General features: G+C 34.7%; 1 protein-coding gene across 5 annotated transcripts in view; it reads right to left on the minus strand.

Annotated features, from left to right (window-relative positions):
* Window positions 1-18,820, minus strand: part of PDE10A (phosphodiesterase 10A) — a 343,005-nt gene that overhangs the window by 34,436 nt on the left and 289,749 nt on the right. For all 5 annotated transcript variants that reach the window (XM_072331205.1, XM_072331204.1, XM_072331208.1 and 2 more), the window contains 5 exons: window positions 17,465-17,585; window positions 15,480-15,529; window positions 4,743-4,883; window positions 2,474-2,629; window positions 1,038-1,088 (listed from right to left, as the gene is read on the minus strand). In XM_072331205.1, coding sequence (XP_072187306.1) covers window positions 1,038-1,088; window positions 2,474-2,629; window positions 4,743-4,883; window positions 15,480-15,529; window positions 17,465-17,585 — 519 coding nt within the window. The remainder of the gene's footprint in view (window positions 1-1,037; window positions 1,089-2,473; window positions 2,630-4,742; window positions 4,884-15,479; window positions 15,530-17,464; window positions 17,586-18,820) is intronic.

Genomic DNA, 18,820 nt, shown 5'->3' on the forward strand with positions numbered 1-18,820 from the left:
AAAGGAATGAAAATGACCACTGAACAAGCTTTAATTAAAATTTCCATATTTTGTTTTCTTATTTGTTAAAGACTTCTCCATTAAAAAGTAAAACATTATTATAAAGTGAAGTTACAACTGCATACAATTGCAATTCTATTAGTGCACAATAAACAAGGCCAGCATATTGTTTCTGAATACTCCAGATTGAATAGTCATCCTAAACAAAGTCAAGGATTTCCAGCACTGCAGTGGCAAATGTTAATTTAGACAGAGAAGCAGGAAACTTTGTGCAAGTCTTTTGCAAGGTGCATGAAAGACATCTTGAAAATAAATAAATAAATGAATAAATAAAGTAAAATAAAATAAAGCAACAATCTCCCTTCTGTGAGTTGACAGGACCTATTTCAGCATCTTCTGTGAGCTGATGGGACAGGTTTAGTTTAGCTCTGGTATTACAATCTTCTATTAGATGAAGGAGCAAAACCTTATTAGTAAAGCTGTATATCAGCTATCAGCACGGAGCTTCATTAGACACCCAAATAAGAACAGCATGAAGCATTCTTAGTTGAACCACAAAGCAGCCAGCAAAGCTGGCTTAAAGAAACCTTAGTCAGAAACACCTAATAATTTACAATTGATTACTATGGGAGGAGGAAAGAAACCAGGTGGCCTAGCAGTTACCTTATTACAAGAATAAATAGTTTTTTTGTTGTTTTTTTTTTTCACTTCCAATGTAATAACTACTTACCAACTTTGGTAATGTTTTTTGTTTTGTTTTGTTTGTTTGTTTTCAATTTATTTTTTATTAAAAATAAAAGGAATAATATAAATACTATTTATTAAATCATATAATCCCTGGTTGCAAGGGAAGAGAAGAAGCTCAATAAATACCGGAAAAGTTGGCGTACTATTCCCAGGATCTGGAAAGGAGCTTAAATCAATGATACTTTAGTGATTCCTCTTAAATTTGAACATACTCTATGGTCCAACCAATCAAGCTCTGACAGAAGGATTACGCAATGGAAAAAAAATAATGAAAAACAACCCATACTTACTTGTACTTGATGTATTGCTACTGAAGCCCATGCAAGATTTGCTGTTGCAACCTGAAGCAGAAAAGAAGGCATTCTGAAAAAATCTTGATAATGTTATACAGGTTACCCTACAGGTTTCCCTATCCAGCTGGTAAGTGAACTAGACAAAGACAGGCAGAAACAGTTTGTTGGAATACTGTTATTTCATGAAAGTATCAGTATTCTCACAAGTATTTCAGTATCAGTAAGATGCATTCAGCATTCAGACACAAGATAACATTTCTCCTCTTTTGTGTCACAAAGATGCTTATCAAAGCTTTAGAAATTGTTTTATATTAAATACCCATCAGATCAAAGACATAACACTGAAACAAACATCCCACAAGTTGAGGACTTTAAAAATTACATTATCTTCTTTAAGATATCTGCTATAGAAATAAAAGATCCCTTATCTTCCTGGAGCTATGTCTCTTCAGCCACAATCACTTCCAGCTTAAGCGGGCAGTCTCTTTCGCTATCATTCTGGTGGCAGAAGAGCCAGACTCGATCTCTCGGTGCAGGACTAGTACTTTTAAATATGACAGTTTCCAGGCAACGTTTCAAGTAAATGTCATGTAAGCTGCAGTTAACTAAGCTGCTCAACTACACATGATCTCTTGTCCTTGAAACATACGAGCTCTATAGGAACACAGAGGACATAAGTACAAGAGCTCTGCTGCTGAATTCCCTCACTCATGAACTTTTTCTTTTTTTTTTTTTAAACAGAACACATTGTACAGGTTTTATAAAAACCACTAACAGTATTCAAAGACTCTCTGAAACCTGAAAACAAAAGAATGACTTAGAACACTCAAAAGTGACCTTTAAATATTTTTAACTTACTAATAAAATGCTTCTGTTTAGTAGTCAGACTTTTACAAGCAAAGCATTAACAAACTTCAGTTAAAGAAGGCATTAAATATAAACAATAAAAGATCCATACTCATTTGCATAGAGAAATGCAAGCCTGAGACTATATGAATTGTAGAATGATTAATTTAACAGGAGTACATTAAAAAATAAATACCCAGTGTGTAAGCAGCAGAAGTAACAAAGGCTAAGAAGCTGATTTTGTGTGAATGGCTTTCCTTTGCTGTGTGTATAGGGACACCAGCAGCATCACATTAATGATGTACCCAGCCATGACTTCTGTCTACTAGAGAATAAACACCACCTGAGACACTGAGTCTGAAGCCACATGCAGTGACTACCAGGTCAATATACAAACATCCCACTAAGATACTTATGTTACAGAATACATAATTGAAAAATACTACTAATTTTTTTTTCTCCCTTGGGAAGACCAGTTTTAATATTTATTTTAACACAGATTCTGCTTTTTCAGTTGGAATAATTACTCCTCAGTTTGGCTAAACCCAGAGAATTTCAGAGTAAATTACAAAAGGTGGGGGTCTCACCTCTTGGTGACTATGATGGAAGGCTTCTTTGCCCCAGTGACGATAAAGCTCCAGGATACCAATCAGATCACCAATTGCAGTGACAATTGGTAAACAGAGAACAGATTGGATACGAGTCCCTGATTCCAGTCCAGTACCTTTGGGAAATCGCTCATCCTAGAAAATGTAAACATAATCTGATAAAACATAAATATTGTAACATTCATATAAAATATACATTGGTATTTTTCTCCTCTTCTTGACTGATCAAATCTGCTTGAAAATATGATTACTGATAAAATTCACTAAAAATCCTAACTCTCAGCATAGCTGAAATATAGCATTAGGACATGTAATAATTAAATGAAAAAATATATATATATATATCTAATCTTCTCAGCCCTAACTGATATACACAAATAAACACATTGATGCAAAGTTAGAAGCAGTTGTGGTGTTAGGCTCAGCTTCAGGTTTACTTTTACAATACATTTTCTCTATTCTGACTGGTAGGAAAACCAGCACTTCATTACTAATCCCAGTCTAGATAAAGAAAGATAAGAAAACAGAGCTGTAATCCTCAATTGACTCATGATGAAAAAAACATTTTTTTGTAGAAAATTATGCATGACAGTAAAATCCTTCTCTTTCCCTTGCTTATGCATGAATTAGCATGAATAAATCTGTGCAATATTTATCAGAATAAATGTTAAAAATAGCCTACTAGCTGCTATAATAGGCTGAAATGAATAACTTATGCTTGAAGTGGGAAATATCCAATACGTTGTAATTTTAACTCCTCAGGAGTGAAAACTCACAAAGAGAAAGTTCCTGGATGTTATTGTCAGCGAGGCAGTATCTAGCCAGCCTGGAGTACGCTAGACACATTTGATTCCACACCAGTCCTTCCACTTGTTTCATACCAGATGTTCAATGCAGACTCTGCATAGGATAACTCCCACTTCCCCAACCCAATTACAAGTACTGTGGTTGGGGATGCCCTCATTTTTCAAACAAGTAAGCTCTACCTAAATTATCAAAATGACAACTGATTTGAATGGCTATGAACAAATAACAACCTCAAACAAACTCAAAGGCAAAGGAGACTGGGAAGCACTTATATGTCTTCCACAGAAGAGGTCTGATGAGTCTGTGTGTGTCCAAAACTCATGGGAAAGCAAAATGCATAGCCTTAGCAGAGGTTCACAACTTGGAACTTCACAGTGAAAGTAAGTTATCCTTTTTCTTTTGGCACAACATATTAGATGATCGCTGTGCTCATCCCCAATACCCTCCCCCCCCCCCCCCCCAAAAAAAAAAAAAAAAAAAAAAAAAAACTTTGAAGAAGAAAATTTGTCTGGGTTTCTGTTAATCTGACACTGTAAACCAGCAAGGAGCTCAAAACTCATCCGCAGTAACTCCCCTGAATTTTATTAGAGATGCAAAATAAAAATGTTCAACCACCATGACATTAACTGGAAATTACTTGTAACGACTTAGGCCCCATAGAACCATTTAAACACTTTATAGTCCATGTAAGTACCTATTGCTACCACAGAGAAATCAGCTTCTGCTTTTTGTGTGTATGTGTGTTTCTGTTTAAAGCATTTTTTCATGCAGTATAAGTTGACTTCTTGTTTGATGTAATTGTAGAGTAGGGAACTAAGCTTTTCAAAACATGAAAAAGGACAGACATACAGATTGCCAGAAGTTATCACAATATCTCATGAGAAGTACCTGAAACGTGTTTTAAAAAGGAGCTGGAATTTTGCTATTATTTACACTAGTGTGCCTCTGACATAACTCTACTGATAATGTAAATATTCTAGCTTTACATTAATGTAAGTAGAGATCAAAATCCTGTCTAACAATCAGAATTCTGATTGATATTCTTGTCAGTACAAGTGAAGTACTGTAATAAAATCAGAATTTGATTGACTATATGGAAGTCTGTTTGGGACTGGCACAATAGAGTACTTCAGGACCAGGAAGACATACGTTTTGACTGATAGCTGTGTTTATTTTTCTTTCTAAGTGACTATGATACCATTACTTCCATTAATTGGCAACAAAAAGATGCTACACACATACACACACACACACAAATTTAGAAATGAATTAGATGTTCTGAATTTACTAGATCAAGCTAATCCAAACTTAAGCTTATTTTCTTGGTAGAAAGACATATGTAAATTATATTGTTATACATTCAGCTCAGTAAAGCTCAGCACCAAAATATTCATTCTAAGAATAAGTTACATTCATCTCATCAAAATAGAAAGCTTTTTACCCCCAGAATATCTTCTACTAGCAATGTTTTTCTGGATCTGGCTACATAAGCAGATACTGTAGTGCCATGTGCAATGGGCCCTGCAGGAATGAGCCGTGGTTGTCCTTCTTTAGCTCCTGGTGGTGTAAATACACACAGACTCTAGTTAGAAGGAAAAAGAAAAAAAATGCAATTAGAGAGTATGGCTACATTTATTGACTATATGTACATAACATATATACACATATGTACTAGCACTAGGGCTGGCCCAGCCCTAGTCTTGGTAGTAGGTTAATAAAGTAGATAACAGGTAGTAGGTTAATAAAGTAGATAACAGAGAAAAACAGCTTTTGTGCACTTGACAATGGAAAGTACTTTGATAAACTCCACATAACTTTCATATTCTTAGGAAATCCCACTTTTACCATTCAGATAGTGAACAACTGTTCTGCTGAAGTCAGTCATCACTTACATTAGTGTCTTTTCCTTGAATGTCCTACATGGAGTCATAGAAAAATATTACCTCATATAAGGTTTCTTTCTAGGATGTAGTCTATTGTTTACTTCAATAGAAAATGTTCAGAAAGTATATATAATTTTAAAATTAAAGCACAACTAAGCAGTCTGTTAGCAACAGCTATTATTATAGTCACAAAACTGCACACACGCACAAAATATAAATAAAAATTATCCCCAATGAAATTGGAAGAAAGTTCATTTTGCAGGCAAAAAGTTCCATCTTCTGTTCTTCTGTTTCATTTTTCTACGTCTAATTCTTTATGTCTGTCAGTTAATTTGGCCTGTAGCACTGCAGAGTAGCAAACACTCTTGAAGTTTTAAAGCAATTATCACTGTCACACCCTTTTGAGTATAACAGAACCATTACCCTTTAAACAAAGAGGTTTAGGCACATGAGGAATAAGAGAGGTGGCAAAGGTTACACAAAATGTTACAGCAGCAAGCCTTGAATCTGTATTACCAAAGGGGTGTTTTCTTGTTCCGGGAGAACAGGCTAAGTGCTTTTCATACAGTTCTTCATATGCTACTTATGCAATACAAATGAAAATTAAATTACCACATATTATTTTAGCTCTGAAGTTTCAGCAAACTTTTATTCCATATTTTTTCATGTAGTTAAAAAGAAAGATTTATATATATTTTTTTTCACTGAGTAGTTCTGCTGAACACGTATTGAACATGCTCCATTTTGATGGCTTCCATTAAGGTAGGAAATCTTGAACTTTTCTGTTTATTCTGATGCCAAAATTCAAGCTTAATCTTAAAATCCAATTACATTCATAGCTTCATTAAAGAGTGGCTTTTAACAGTCATAGACATGGGAAAATTCAGTGTGTTTATTTTACTCACAATATATAAGAATGTGTTACTGAGAAAACAGCAACACACACATATGAAGCAAAGAAACAAAAAAAACTACACTGAATTGTCACACTGAATCTTCCAGAATACTCATAATCAATTTACCAGAATAAAAAGCTCAGTTTATTCCTACTTTCTTGTAATCTAATAAAATACAGATACATACAATTCTTAAGTAGAAATTTGGATTCGCTAGTACTCACCTCATAAGCTTAAGTCTCATGATTCTACATGTACTTAAATAGAATAAAAACCAGCATTTCATTCGTCCTAGAAAATCATTCTGGTATCTTAAAAATGTATGCTTTTATAACAAAACCTCAAGAAACCATAGTTCTTACTTATTTAAATCAGCATCTTGACAAAAATGTTGTGGGTTCTTCAATGGCCAATTGAAATTGGATGTACACAGTGCAGTTTTGCTAGCAAAGCTTGCTTTTGCCAGCATGGTCTTTCCTATGTCCTCGTGTAAATATCATTCTGGCTGGCAAACCCCCCTGTTTCTACTACTAAGAAGTATTGTTTTGAAAATGCATTCTTCTATAGGAAAAAGCATATGGAGACTATTTCATATATACTGATCAAAAGTTTTGCAGAAGCAATTCCAGTTCTGCCTCTTATAGGAAAAACAAAACAAAATGAATGAAGAAACATTAGTAAAGTGTTAGTGACTTCCAAGTGTCTAGTGGGTTCTACAAGGCTGCTACTTATGTTGATGGACTTCTCTCCCATCTTTATATGTAGTTAGACAAGAGGACTCTGGAACCTAACACCCAAAATTTTCCATTCAATTTCTGAAACTCAGAGCACACAAGGTCCTACATTTCATTCTGAGATGTCACAAACTGTTCCAATTGGTTTCAAAATCTTCAAAATAATTCCTTTCCTTCCAGTTTAATCTCTTGATTCTTTTAGATAAAGTCTTCTTAAAAAGAACTTCTTGTTTTTGACTGATGCTACAGCGTATAAAAGGTGCCTATTTTCCAAATGCAAGGAGGTCTAGTCATCATTAGTGATCTCTGCAGTAGTTTCTAAAAATTAAATTTCAGCACTTTCAGTTGGAGACAATCTTCTGATGGAAATTAAATATATATTTTAGTTATAGGCCTTAGAAAAGGATAATTATACTTTTATTAGCCATGCTGTTGATACCATCAGGCTTTGGAATTTTACTTTTGTTTCTGAGGCTGTTTTCTGTCTTTCTGCAATCAGTGATCAAACCAACTTCAATTAGTTTTATGAAGGTAGCATTTTAAAAAATGATTATATATTACATAGTGCACATGATTCTTAAAACAAACAGGCAAAACACAGAAAATCCAAAACAAATGATGATCAGAATTAAAGTTCAATCACAACACAGAAAAAGGTAACATAATTAATCCTTTTATATTTCACGGGCATTTCAGGTGTATGCAATATATTATCATCTATTTTAAATGCTAATATATTAACAAGCCTTCCAGTCTACAAGCAGTGCACAACAGTGTACACTGTCACCTGTTCATGAAGGATATTAACAGTATTCTCAATTGCGAGTAAAACACAGCAAACTTGGCTTTCAGACATGTAACAAAACTAATACACATCCAATTAGACACAGTATCATGGCTCTTAATGCTCTTTCCTTACTCCCATGTACTTATTATGTTGAAATTATTGTGAAATTTATCTTCAATATCTTTACTATGGTTGAAAAAAAACCTAAATATACACAAAAAACAATGCTGTTCATCGTGTCATGTTATCACATTGTGGCCCCACAGTTCTTTTTTATGGAGAAAACTGAGCACTTGACTGAGACAGCAGATTAAAATTCCAGTGAAAGAAAGGTTGAGGAGGAGCCCCAGTATCCTAACAGACTACCATCAGCTTCTCCTGACAGATGTTCCTTCAGTTTTAAGTACCCAAAGTATCCAGAATCTTTGGATCCTCTGATGAAAAGGTCAACTAAAGGGATAAACAATGCCATTCTTCTGGTGACTGTTGGGGTGTATCCATGGGAATCCAGCAGAACACCAATTCCCAATCCATTACGGCTACACAGCATTCAACTGACTATATAAAGATTGTTGGGGCTGGATCTGAAGCGCAAACATGTTGTTTACCATTTCCCAAACTGCTCATGTTTTCTTCTTTCTAAAAATACATCTTATAACCAAGTACTAGTCATAAACTGATTTTACTAAAATATTTTACAGCCAAGATGTCTCAATAAGTCCCAGGTTTAATGAGCAGAATGAGGGTTAAAGTACATACACCATAAGCATTTCATTAACAAACTTCTTTGGAGTTATAGGCAACTTTCACGGTGAGTTTTGCAGATAAAACTGGTTCTGAAAATGCTTAATGGAAATTGATTTAATACTGAACTGACATTTAGTGAAAGCCTCAATACTACAGCATTACTATATGGCATGATGCTTGGGAAATATATATATAGAGAGAGAGAGAGAGAAAGAGAGAGGGAGAGAGAGAAAGGGGCATTAAACAAGTTGAAATTGAGTGTGCACTACGGTATTTGAAGCTTACATCTCTTTCTCTTCAGTGATAGTAACGGGTTTTTGCTCTTGGTAAAGGATTTGACAGTCTACACATGCAAACCATGCAGTTTAATGATGATTGTAATTGCAAACAACTATTAAGGCTGTTCCTTCAGGACAGTTTTTTGCAGAAACAAAACTTACTGCAGTAAGAAATAGTGACAGGAAAACAAACAAACCAACCAACCAAAATTAATTTGGAAGGCATTCACAATCAAAAAGCTTTTATTTGCAACTGCCTAAACTGATGTATTAACCAAATCCTACCACGCTAAAATACTAAAGATGTATAAGCAAATGTGTAACAACACAAATGCAGCAAATCTACTGTGCATGAAGCACACAAAGGGGGAAAAATAAAGTGTCAAATACCTCAATTTTTAAGAAAATTTCTTATTTTCTTCTACAAAGCTACCAGAGTACTTGAGAAAAGGTTTCCATTTTAAAACCATATAGTATATAAATATATTGGGAAAAGATGCAAATGTTAGATAATTGTATTTATAAGCTGCAGAAGAACTACTAGTTATTTTTAGTTTGCATCCCCTTAAATGCCATTACTTTCTGACTACATTTCATTTCTGGTAACTCTCCAATTGTTCCTTCAGTGAGAAACACAAATCTGACACCTGAAGAGTTACACTAATTCACTGACACAGAAAACTAAGCTGACTCACCTCTCCTCCAACCCCTTTGCTTTATGGTATGGTCAGCTAAGCATTGTTCTGAAAGAGATTTGTTCAAATTTAAGGATGAAGATACCTGAGTTTTCAGAAGCAACACACCATAATGCTTCAGTACAGATACAAATGGGCAAGCTTACAAATGTCACCCTCAAGCCACCTACTTTTTGCCCTATATACCATAACAATAGAGCAGATACAACTCTCTTCCTTTCTGTTTTACCCAGGCATTTCTTCAGGACTCTACTTTCTTTCCTTCAGATTAAACAACGCCAGTTCTTCCACTTTCCGATCATTCTCCCTGCGCTCTTGGAATATCTCCAGTTCCTCCATTTTTTAATTAAAGTGCAGCGCTTAAACTAAACATATTATTCCACTTGAGACCACAACCAGTGTACAAAGGAATGGGAACATTACTTCTCAGAAAGGCTAGATTTCTGCTGCTGCTACCTAGCAGTGCCACTTTTGCAAAAGCAATGATACTGCTGGTTCGTGTTTAGCCTCAAGTTTACTGCTATTCTCAGAATCTTTCTGAAAGTCACCCTACCCAAGACCAGTGTCTTTAGACCAGTTTCCCACAACCATTATGAATTCTAATACTTTCCTACAAACATATCAGCAATGCTTCCCAATTTCATGCCATATGCAAATTTAATTGCGAGAGTGGGGCAAGTCTCTTCTCAGTAGTGACAAATGACAGGACAAGGGGAAATGGCCTCAAGTTGCGCCAGGACAAGTTTAGGTTGGATATTAGGATGGACTTCTTTACAGAAAGGGTAGTTAAGTACTGGAATAGGGTCCCCAAGGAGGTGGTTGAATCGCCATCCCTGGATGTGTTTAAGAGCTGTTTGGATGTGGTGCTCAGGGATACGATTTAGCAGACTGTTTTTAGAGTTAGGGTACTATGGTTAGGCTGCGGTTGGACTTGATGATCTTCAATGTCTTTTCCAACCTGAGTAATTCTATGATTATATGATTCTATTATTAATAAGCTCATATTCCCTGTGCATCCATGCTTTAATGAATATACTGAACAAAACCAGATTCCAGGATAAATCCTTGATAGTTTGCAAAAAATGAAGGTTGTTGACCCTGTCTGTGGCAGAGAGATTCAAACTTGATAATCCTTAGCATATGTTCCAACCCAAGTCATTCTATGATTTTATGAAAATGCCCCTGCACTCTGATAGGGAGCCAGAAATAACTAGTCTTTGTATAGATCCACATTCTATCTAAGGTATTTTCATCATGACCATTTTACCAATCTGTCCACCTGAAAAGTAAGTGAAATGAAGTAAGAGTAAGTAAAACTTTAATTCAGCTAAATCTTGATTGTTACCTATCTTATTTTGCTCCACTTTGATAATTTATTGACTCAAAATTAAACTGTAAAACTGTAGTTCATCAACACCTTTTCCTCTCTGCTGAGTATCACTAATCTCTGGCATGTAGGAAAGGAAGAGATATCTGCCACTAAAAAGATTACATGATGACAGAAATAACTCAAGGACAGCAATTATAGTTTTCTGAATTGCCTGGCAACTAGAAGAGTTTCACCTAGAAATATATTTAAAAGACTCAAATTTCAGAGATGTCTACACATTTAAAATAATGCACATCAGGTTGGCACAAAACTTGAGACGGCAATGAATGAGCAGATACTTTTTGCTTGGTTCTTAGTCATTCAAATCACCTCATAAATTCACTAGGTGGCACTGCACACCAAGCAGCAGCAATTCTCTGCATCAACAGAAATTGTAGAGTAGCTTAATATTATACACCCTGAAGCACAGAGTGTTTGCATACATATTTGTGGCCTCACATAATTTCTTACAACAAAGCTACTAAAGACTCCTATCTGAAGCAAGGATGATCTGCTTGTCAGCACAATTTTCAATTTCAGGAGCTAAGCAGCACTCCAAAGCTTTAGTGAAAGCTACTTTAAGTGTATGCCTTATAAATTTGATCAGCTTTACATACGAATCAACAGGATCATGAGGTAAACTACTCATACAAATAAGGACTTTAAACAAGAAACATCTGAAGAATGAGATAACAATACATTAGAAACTCTCTATTAAGTATTTTAAAAATAGAGATGTTAGTTTGCAGGCTTCAATCCATGCACAGTTTGTGTGGTACTTAGGCACATCAATTTTCATAGACACACCATCAAATACTAAAAGTTTCAGTAAATCCTTTAAGGCATGTTTAAAGATGATATTTAATTAAGGCCATAACATGAGAATTATGGACTGTATTTCCAACCCCATAAGAAACAAAACAAAAAACTGTAACTAAGTAGTGTCCTTTCTTTAAGAGCTGTGGAACATTCCTGCTTAATGTGGAGGTTTTTCCAGTCTCCAAGTATATCATATTTTCAAAATGAATGTTGTCTACTTTAAGACTGCTTTATTTGCAAAACTGCACTAAGTCATGGACAAAGATAATTTCTTAAGAGTACGTCTATACTGCGCAATGTAATACAGAGAATGTTCAAGAACCAGAAATCACTAGTGAGCATAGTTCTGTTCAGATCCCTTACCTACAGTGATGAAGCTATACTGCTTCTAGAACCTGTGAATTTTGTACTGCATTCAGACAGATTAATACTATAGAACACAACAGATTTTGAAACACAAGGTGACTTTATGGGTGAGCAAGGAGTTGGACATGTGAATGGTACCAATCTCCCTAAGGACAATCATTTAAAAAGAGTCATATAATCAGCAATCATCTGTACCATCAACAGAATCATACTATCCCTTAGATTGGATTAGTAATTTGAACTAACAGAAAGTCATTGACACTATTGAACTGGTCATGCTAGTGACCAACTCCAAGTAATACTTGCATAACTAAATGCACTCTAATGAGCAATTGGTGCAGTACCTTTCATTTCAAGTAAATTCACCCATCTAAAGATCCCAAACACATTCAGTCCATCATCATCCAGAAATTTCCACATCATGGTACTTTTCCATGGACTTCAACAGAGAGAAAGAAAACAAAGCTATACTGAAACTTTCTATGTAGTCAGGTATTTTAACCAACTCCTCAAAGTCCTGTTGAATTCTGCAAGCTGCTTTCAACACCTGCGACAATATACCCTGTTCTGTTTAACAGTAAAGAAACACTTTCTAAAACTTCTTTAAAGGCAAATGTATCACACACGCTCTGCTAAAAGAAAACACCTAGCTTATCTACACATCAAACAAGTATTTTCAGCTCTAATATACTAAGATAGGGAAGCACTGTCCACAACAAGAATTGCACCAGGAAAGGTTTACTATGAATTCTTAATAAACCACAAAATAAGTAAATAACTAAAAATAGAGGAGTTGTAATGATAGGGTAATTCTCTTCTTCTCTCACCAAAAAGAAATAATAACACACAGTATGCAGTAATTATCAGTTTGTTTTCATTCTGTAAAAGCCTAGAATTTCTGTGAAAGGAAGTTATCTTTTATCCTAATGAAACTCACTATTTTAATCCACTTTAAACAAAGTTATGCAAAACTCACACTGCAAGAATATTCCTAAACTGAGATTAAAATGTCAAAATTATTGAGGCTGGATTTCTTTAAACAGGCTCCAGTGTACCCATACATATTTACAGTGAATTATGAATATTTAATGCTTTAACTTCAGTTTTGATCCCAAGGTCCCTTACCAAATAGTTAGAACAAATATTACTAAACTTTGCAAACCACTTGTGTGAATGTTGGTGTCTACTTATTATCAAGGTTCCTTCATTCTGACACAACCTTCTCCCAATACATAATTCCCAGAAATATATATATATATACATATACATATACATATATATATATTATTTTTTTTTTGAAAGTGTGGTGAAAATCTCTGTTACATCAGGTCTAGTTCTGAAACAGGAGGCTGCTGGATAAATGCAAATAGATATATGTATATTTTCCAAGCTAAATAATTTTTTTTTAAAAAATGCTGAATTTGGGAAATGTAAAAATTCAAGCATCAAAAAGTTAAGCAACCAAAAGAAAGAAATCATTTTCCACCATGTGTCCATTAATGTCCACAAGAAGCTTTACTTTGTCCACACTAATTACAGGTTTTATAACTTTCTAAACAAAATAAACTTCATCTTAAAGAATTAATCCTTTTCTGCCATTTTCACTATGCAGAATCCTTTTGTTCTCATTTAGCAAAGACTTGTTTAATTAACATTGCCAGTACTTGCTGACTGACTGTTAATCTGTTTGACATATCCTTTAATTAAATATTCAAGAGACAAAGATAAGCAAATGACAACTTCTTACAGAAAGCAGCCTAATGCATAAGCATTCAGTTACAGACTACAAGCATGGGTCTGGCCCTAAGCCCACTCACATGAATGGAAAATCTCACACTTACATCAAAGAACTTGGGATCAGTCCCCATAATAACTACATGAGGAACATTCCATCTTGGGAGATGTAGTTACATCACAGTGGTTAATATATTCAATGTATTTTTTTCAGAGGTTGGAACTTCCTTACTTTTTGCAGAAAAGATTTATACTGGGAAGCAGATACATCCAACTGCTTGATATATTAATAAGAAAAAAAAAGGAGGGCAAATGGGGAGAGAAGAAATGCAGAAGGTCTGAAAGCACACAGGTCCTTGAAGTATGAGAAGACTGGGAAGAAAACTCTGTTATGCCCCACAAACCTAACACAAAAAAACTCACTGTAATAGGTCTCAATGTCAATTTTCTACAATTTTTTATAAAGTGCTTAGGGAGATGAACCTCTTGCTTAGCTGGCATGCAACTATTACCCCTGAAGCTGGTCAGATCTGCACATTCAGAACTGATGACTACAATTCTTGCAAGCTTCTGCTTTTTGCAGCAGGCAGAATGTATTCAGTGACAGTTTGCATCAGCTCCCACTCATGTATGTGAACACTGGCACCGACAAATGAGAACCAAACATTGCCTTCACAAAAGAAGAACACGTTATTTAAACTATGACCCTTAGTGAAAAGTTATTAAAAATGAGTGCTATTTACACACTTACTAAACTCAGGGGAAAAAGAAAAATCAATTTCTAAACAATAAAATTCGTTACCTTTGTCACATTAAATAAACATTAAAAGAAAAATATGCAAAATCCATTTCCATTTTTCTTTTTGCTTAAATTCATGTATTGGCCTTCCTTCACCTCCTTCAAATCAGACAGTTGTTTCGAACAAATTAAAAGACATTCTAAGACAAGGCTCAAATCACCTGCAGGTTTCTACACCTTCACTTTTTTTATTATTTCAAAAATGTCATTACTTCCCTTATTCTTAATGCATTCATTTCACAGTGAGCAAAGAAAATCAGCTAATGAACTATACAAAAATTAACTGTCTGTGTAATGTAAGGAAACGAAAACGAGATGTTTTCCTCTCTAATAATTTTCACATAGGAGAGTATAATTTGTTTCTTGAACCAGTGAGAAATGGAGCTCAATGAAGTTTAAACTGCATTTCCACCTCTGTAGCCACTCAAAGTAACAAAAAATATTGTTCAATACTAACTGTACAAACTGATCGGGGTACTAAAAAAAATTAGTACAAAACAGCATTGGACACACTGCTATTCAAATTTTGATGTCAGATAATCATCTCACTTAAGAATTTAACATATACAATTTACATCGCACTAACCAACATCTATACCTAAAATTTACGTCATCTCATGATCAAGTTGCTGGATGAAAAGAATAGGTTACGCTGAGAGCAAATTCATATTACGTTCTATGTCTGTTAAAGATAACAATGGAGCCAAATGACAAGCTAAGTTGCTACAGACAGAGTAATAACAATAGCATTCTACTGACATAGCATTCTGCTGCTAAGTCTTTGGGGGAGAAGAAGAAGAAGAACAACAACAACAACAACAAAAAAGGAACAAAAAAAGGGGCCAAGATACCAAATGTGGGAAACTGGGAAACATTACCACCATGTTAAATAAACATTTCTTTTAACAGGAAAAATAAATAAATAAGCCAACCTAATGAAGAGCTAACATTCAGCACTCAGTCAATATTTCCTGCTAAGTGAGGTAAATATAAAATCGATGTATTATCATAAAACTGGAAAATGTACTTGTAACTGTACAGAAAAGCAGTATCTAAATCCAGAATACTTACATTATTGCATTCTCCCAGGAAATATAGTGCAAATCCATCAGCTTTCGTAGCTGCCGAAACAATAATAAAAGAAATAAATTTACTCAGAGTGGGAACCAAACTTACAGAAGTTCTCTGAGGTGAAACCACAGATTCAACTCTATTTAGGACAACGATAAACATTTCTAAATATGAAAGTCCATCACCATATCCTTTGAAAATTCCAAGACTATTCCAAAATTAGAGGTACAGAACAATACTTATTTTCACCACTGTAATGTACTATGTTCTAAAAGATATGTATCTAAAAGATAATTAGAAACAACCAGCTTATACATCATACTCCTGTTCCAAGCCCTAATGCCTATAAATTCAAATTGGTTCATACAACAGCATAGAAATAAAATAAGAACATACACTTATAATATGATCAGGCAGATAAAATTATAATTTCCATGAGGAAAATAAATACTGTTTGGAGATGGTAAACTATTTTTGTCCCTGCCTTAAGACAGGAAAGTATGGGAAAATAAAATGCTGCAAATATTGCCATAAAAATGTGGTTGATAACAAACTGTTTCTATTTCTGCACCTGTCCCATTCCAAAAACAGCCACGCACCAGAATTTTTGTACTTGCCTGATTTTTCTAGATTCACATTGCTGTATGAAACAGGGTAAAGTTGAATTCCTTAACCTTTAAAAAATTGAAAGTCAACTAACTATTTCAAGTTACAGCTGACATGAAAACTATGAATCAGAAGAGAGTATAGGAGGTCAGTGTTTACCCTGTTTTACACAGTAGACTTGATACTTCGAGCTTAAGTAATCTTTCTTTCCAACAGCTAACAACCCTTCTACCCAGTAAATGTACTTATCTGATATCTTGTTTTAATGAATTAACACAGGAATCCGTTCAATACATTTCACGGGAGCAATTATACTTCTGTATCATCAAATCAGTTTAATTTCTGCATTTCTTTGACAAAATGGAAAAAAAAAAAAAATATCTGCTCTGTTGTTACTTGCTTATTGTTAACTATGTGACATCTGAGAGATCATGGCCTGGTGATTAGAAATGAAATTTTAAGTCCCTCAGCTGTGACATATAAGCGCATTGAGCAATGTAGTAAAAAAGCACTGTAGGGGAAATCTATTGTGCTTTAGGAAAGAAGAAAAAGTGTAAAAGATAAGCAGACTGATCTCCTCCAGTTTCTTGCTTGTGGCGTATTAACAAAACTCTGTTTTGATTTGCTCTGAGCTGAATGTCAATATTCAAAAAGCCACTAATGCAAGGTCAGTAAACAGAAGTGGCTCTTTTGAAACTTTATGTACATAATAGAGAACAATTATCCATCGTTACAAAACAACAAATTATCCACGACGCAGAAATCCTTCTGAAGAGTTGCTAGTAACCTCCTACCCTGAATAAATGCACCAATCCTTTCTATTGAAGTTATAGTAGATTCACTATGGCTAAAAAAACCAACAAAATTCCAAATAACACATTTTTACTGGGGATGTTTTCTTTTTTCTTTTAACTCTTGATCATACATATTACTATTATCATTATTATTATTTTACTAAAAATACTACTTACATCAGATAGAAAAAAATACTTAAAAACTGAATTTGAAGTGATGAAGATGTTCTCTTTCTATACATCTCAGTTTTGTTGGAAAAGGGATTTAAGTATGCAATGATATTACTGATTTTTTTTAATAAACTTTTAATATTGATCTTTCAAAATCACGATAACCAGAATAATCTACAATTTGGTTCATTTAACAGGGTGATTTAATTTTGCAGTGGGCTGCAGAGCTCTCTCCAAAGATGAAACTCACTGAGATGTAGTAAGGGATCCCAATGAGGTACAGAAGCTGAAGTTCATACTAAGACAACATCCAAGGAATACAATACATCTGCCCTTACTAATTAAAATTTGCAACAAATGCATTGTGCACTGATGCTAAGGAACAGATCAGACACATCAAATTCTGCTTCTTACCTATTTTAATGATGCTGCTCAGTTCATACAAAAGTAGTTGGTTATCTCCTCCTGTATCCAGGCGCTGCTCTATGTAGCTGTTCAACTCATACACTACACCTTGCATATTCGTATCCTGATACTAGCGAAGCAAAGGTAAGAAAAACATTTTAGAATAACTCAAAACTATTTTGCAGTTTTTAACACACACATTCATCAAAAGTTATAATTTGAGATTTCAATACAGAGTCAATCTTAACTATCCTAATGCAATGCTACCTAGAGAACTGGGTGCACTGCTGAGTCAAGAAGCATTCTACTTTCTGCTCCATTAGTCTTTTTGTTTAAAATGTACTAAGTAAACCACTAAACAATTAGCAACTGCCCAAACTTGGCCTAGGTCACATAACAATGTGTCAAGAAGAAACTTAGAGATGTGACAATGAGGAAGCTCCTTTCTTTGAAGCTCCTCCTCCACCAGGAAAGGAGGCAACTAGGTACCTTTGCCGGCATCTTCCATGGGAAATTCATTAACCAAATGTTCAAAATGTGCAAAGCACAAGAGCTCTGAGGTGACAGTTCAAGCAGATCCATCTTTGAAATATAGAATCAATTAACAGCACCAGACTGATGGACAGAAATTGTAGGAGTCAAAACCATGCAAGACACTGTGGCTTAACGGACATTTGTTTCAATGGAAGGTGGTAAACACAGATCCAGAGATTACAAAACAAGTAGAATATTTAGACGGGTGCAATGAAACAGCAGCATGTACTAGAATTTCACATGAAAGGAAACACAGCCTCCCTGTAGAGGCCCAGAAGCATTTAGTTATTCAGTTTGTCAGTCCTGAGGGGCTGATAAAACTGGCAGCAATTGTGCATGTGTAGCGTGACAACATCACAAACAATAATTTCACAGAAAGCAATACTTGGCAATAAGTGCAGATTCATTATACTGTCCAAAACTGGTAATGTGGTGACTGAAGGAAGTAATATGGTCAATTACTCATTGAACTCAGCGAAGCAGTAAATTTTGTCACTCAAGCTAAAAATGAAACTAGTGATATTTAGATTAGATTTAAATATTTAGGATTAATGTTCCTTGAAAGACTAAGAATTATCCTTCCGCTCATTCATACTTTAGATCGAAATGTGTTGAGATCAGTCCAATCTAAGTAGTACCACAAAAAAAGCCACAAAGCACCACAATCTACCCATTGTTCCCACTTTCACGTGCACATAATTCTGTCTGCTTCATATTTCCATAGATCTTCTCTGTTCTGTATCTTCATGTGCAGCCAATCCTCACTGATGGACTAGATACATAACTTACACAGCACATTCTGTGATATATTTCTTGCTTTCATACTATTCT

The sequence above is a fragment of the Excalfactoria chinensis genome, chromosome 3 (genome assembly GCF_039878825.1).
Source record: "Excalfactoria chinensis isolate bCotChi1 chromosome 3, bCotChi1.hap2, whole genome shotgun sequence".
NCBI classification, from domain to species: domain Eukaryota; kingdom Metazoa; phylum Chordata; class Aves; order Galliformes; family Phasianidae; genus Excalfactoria; species Excalfactoria chinensis.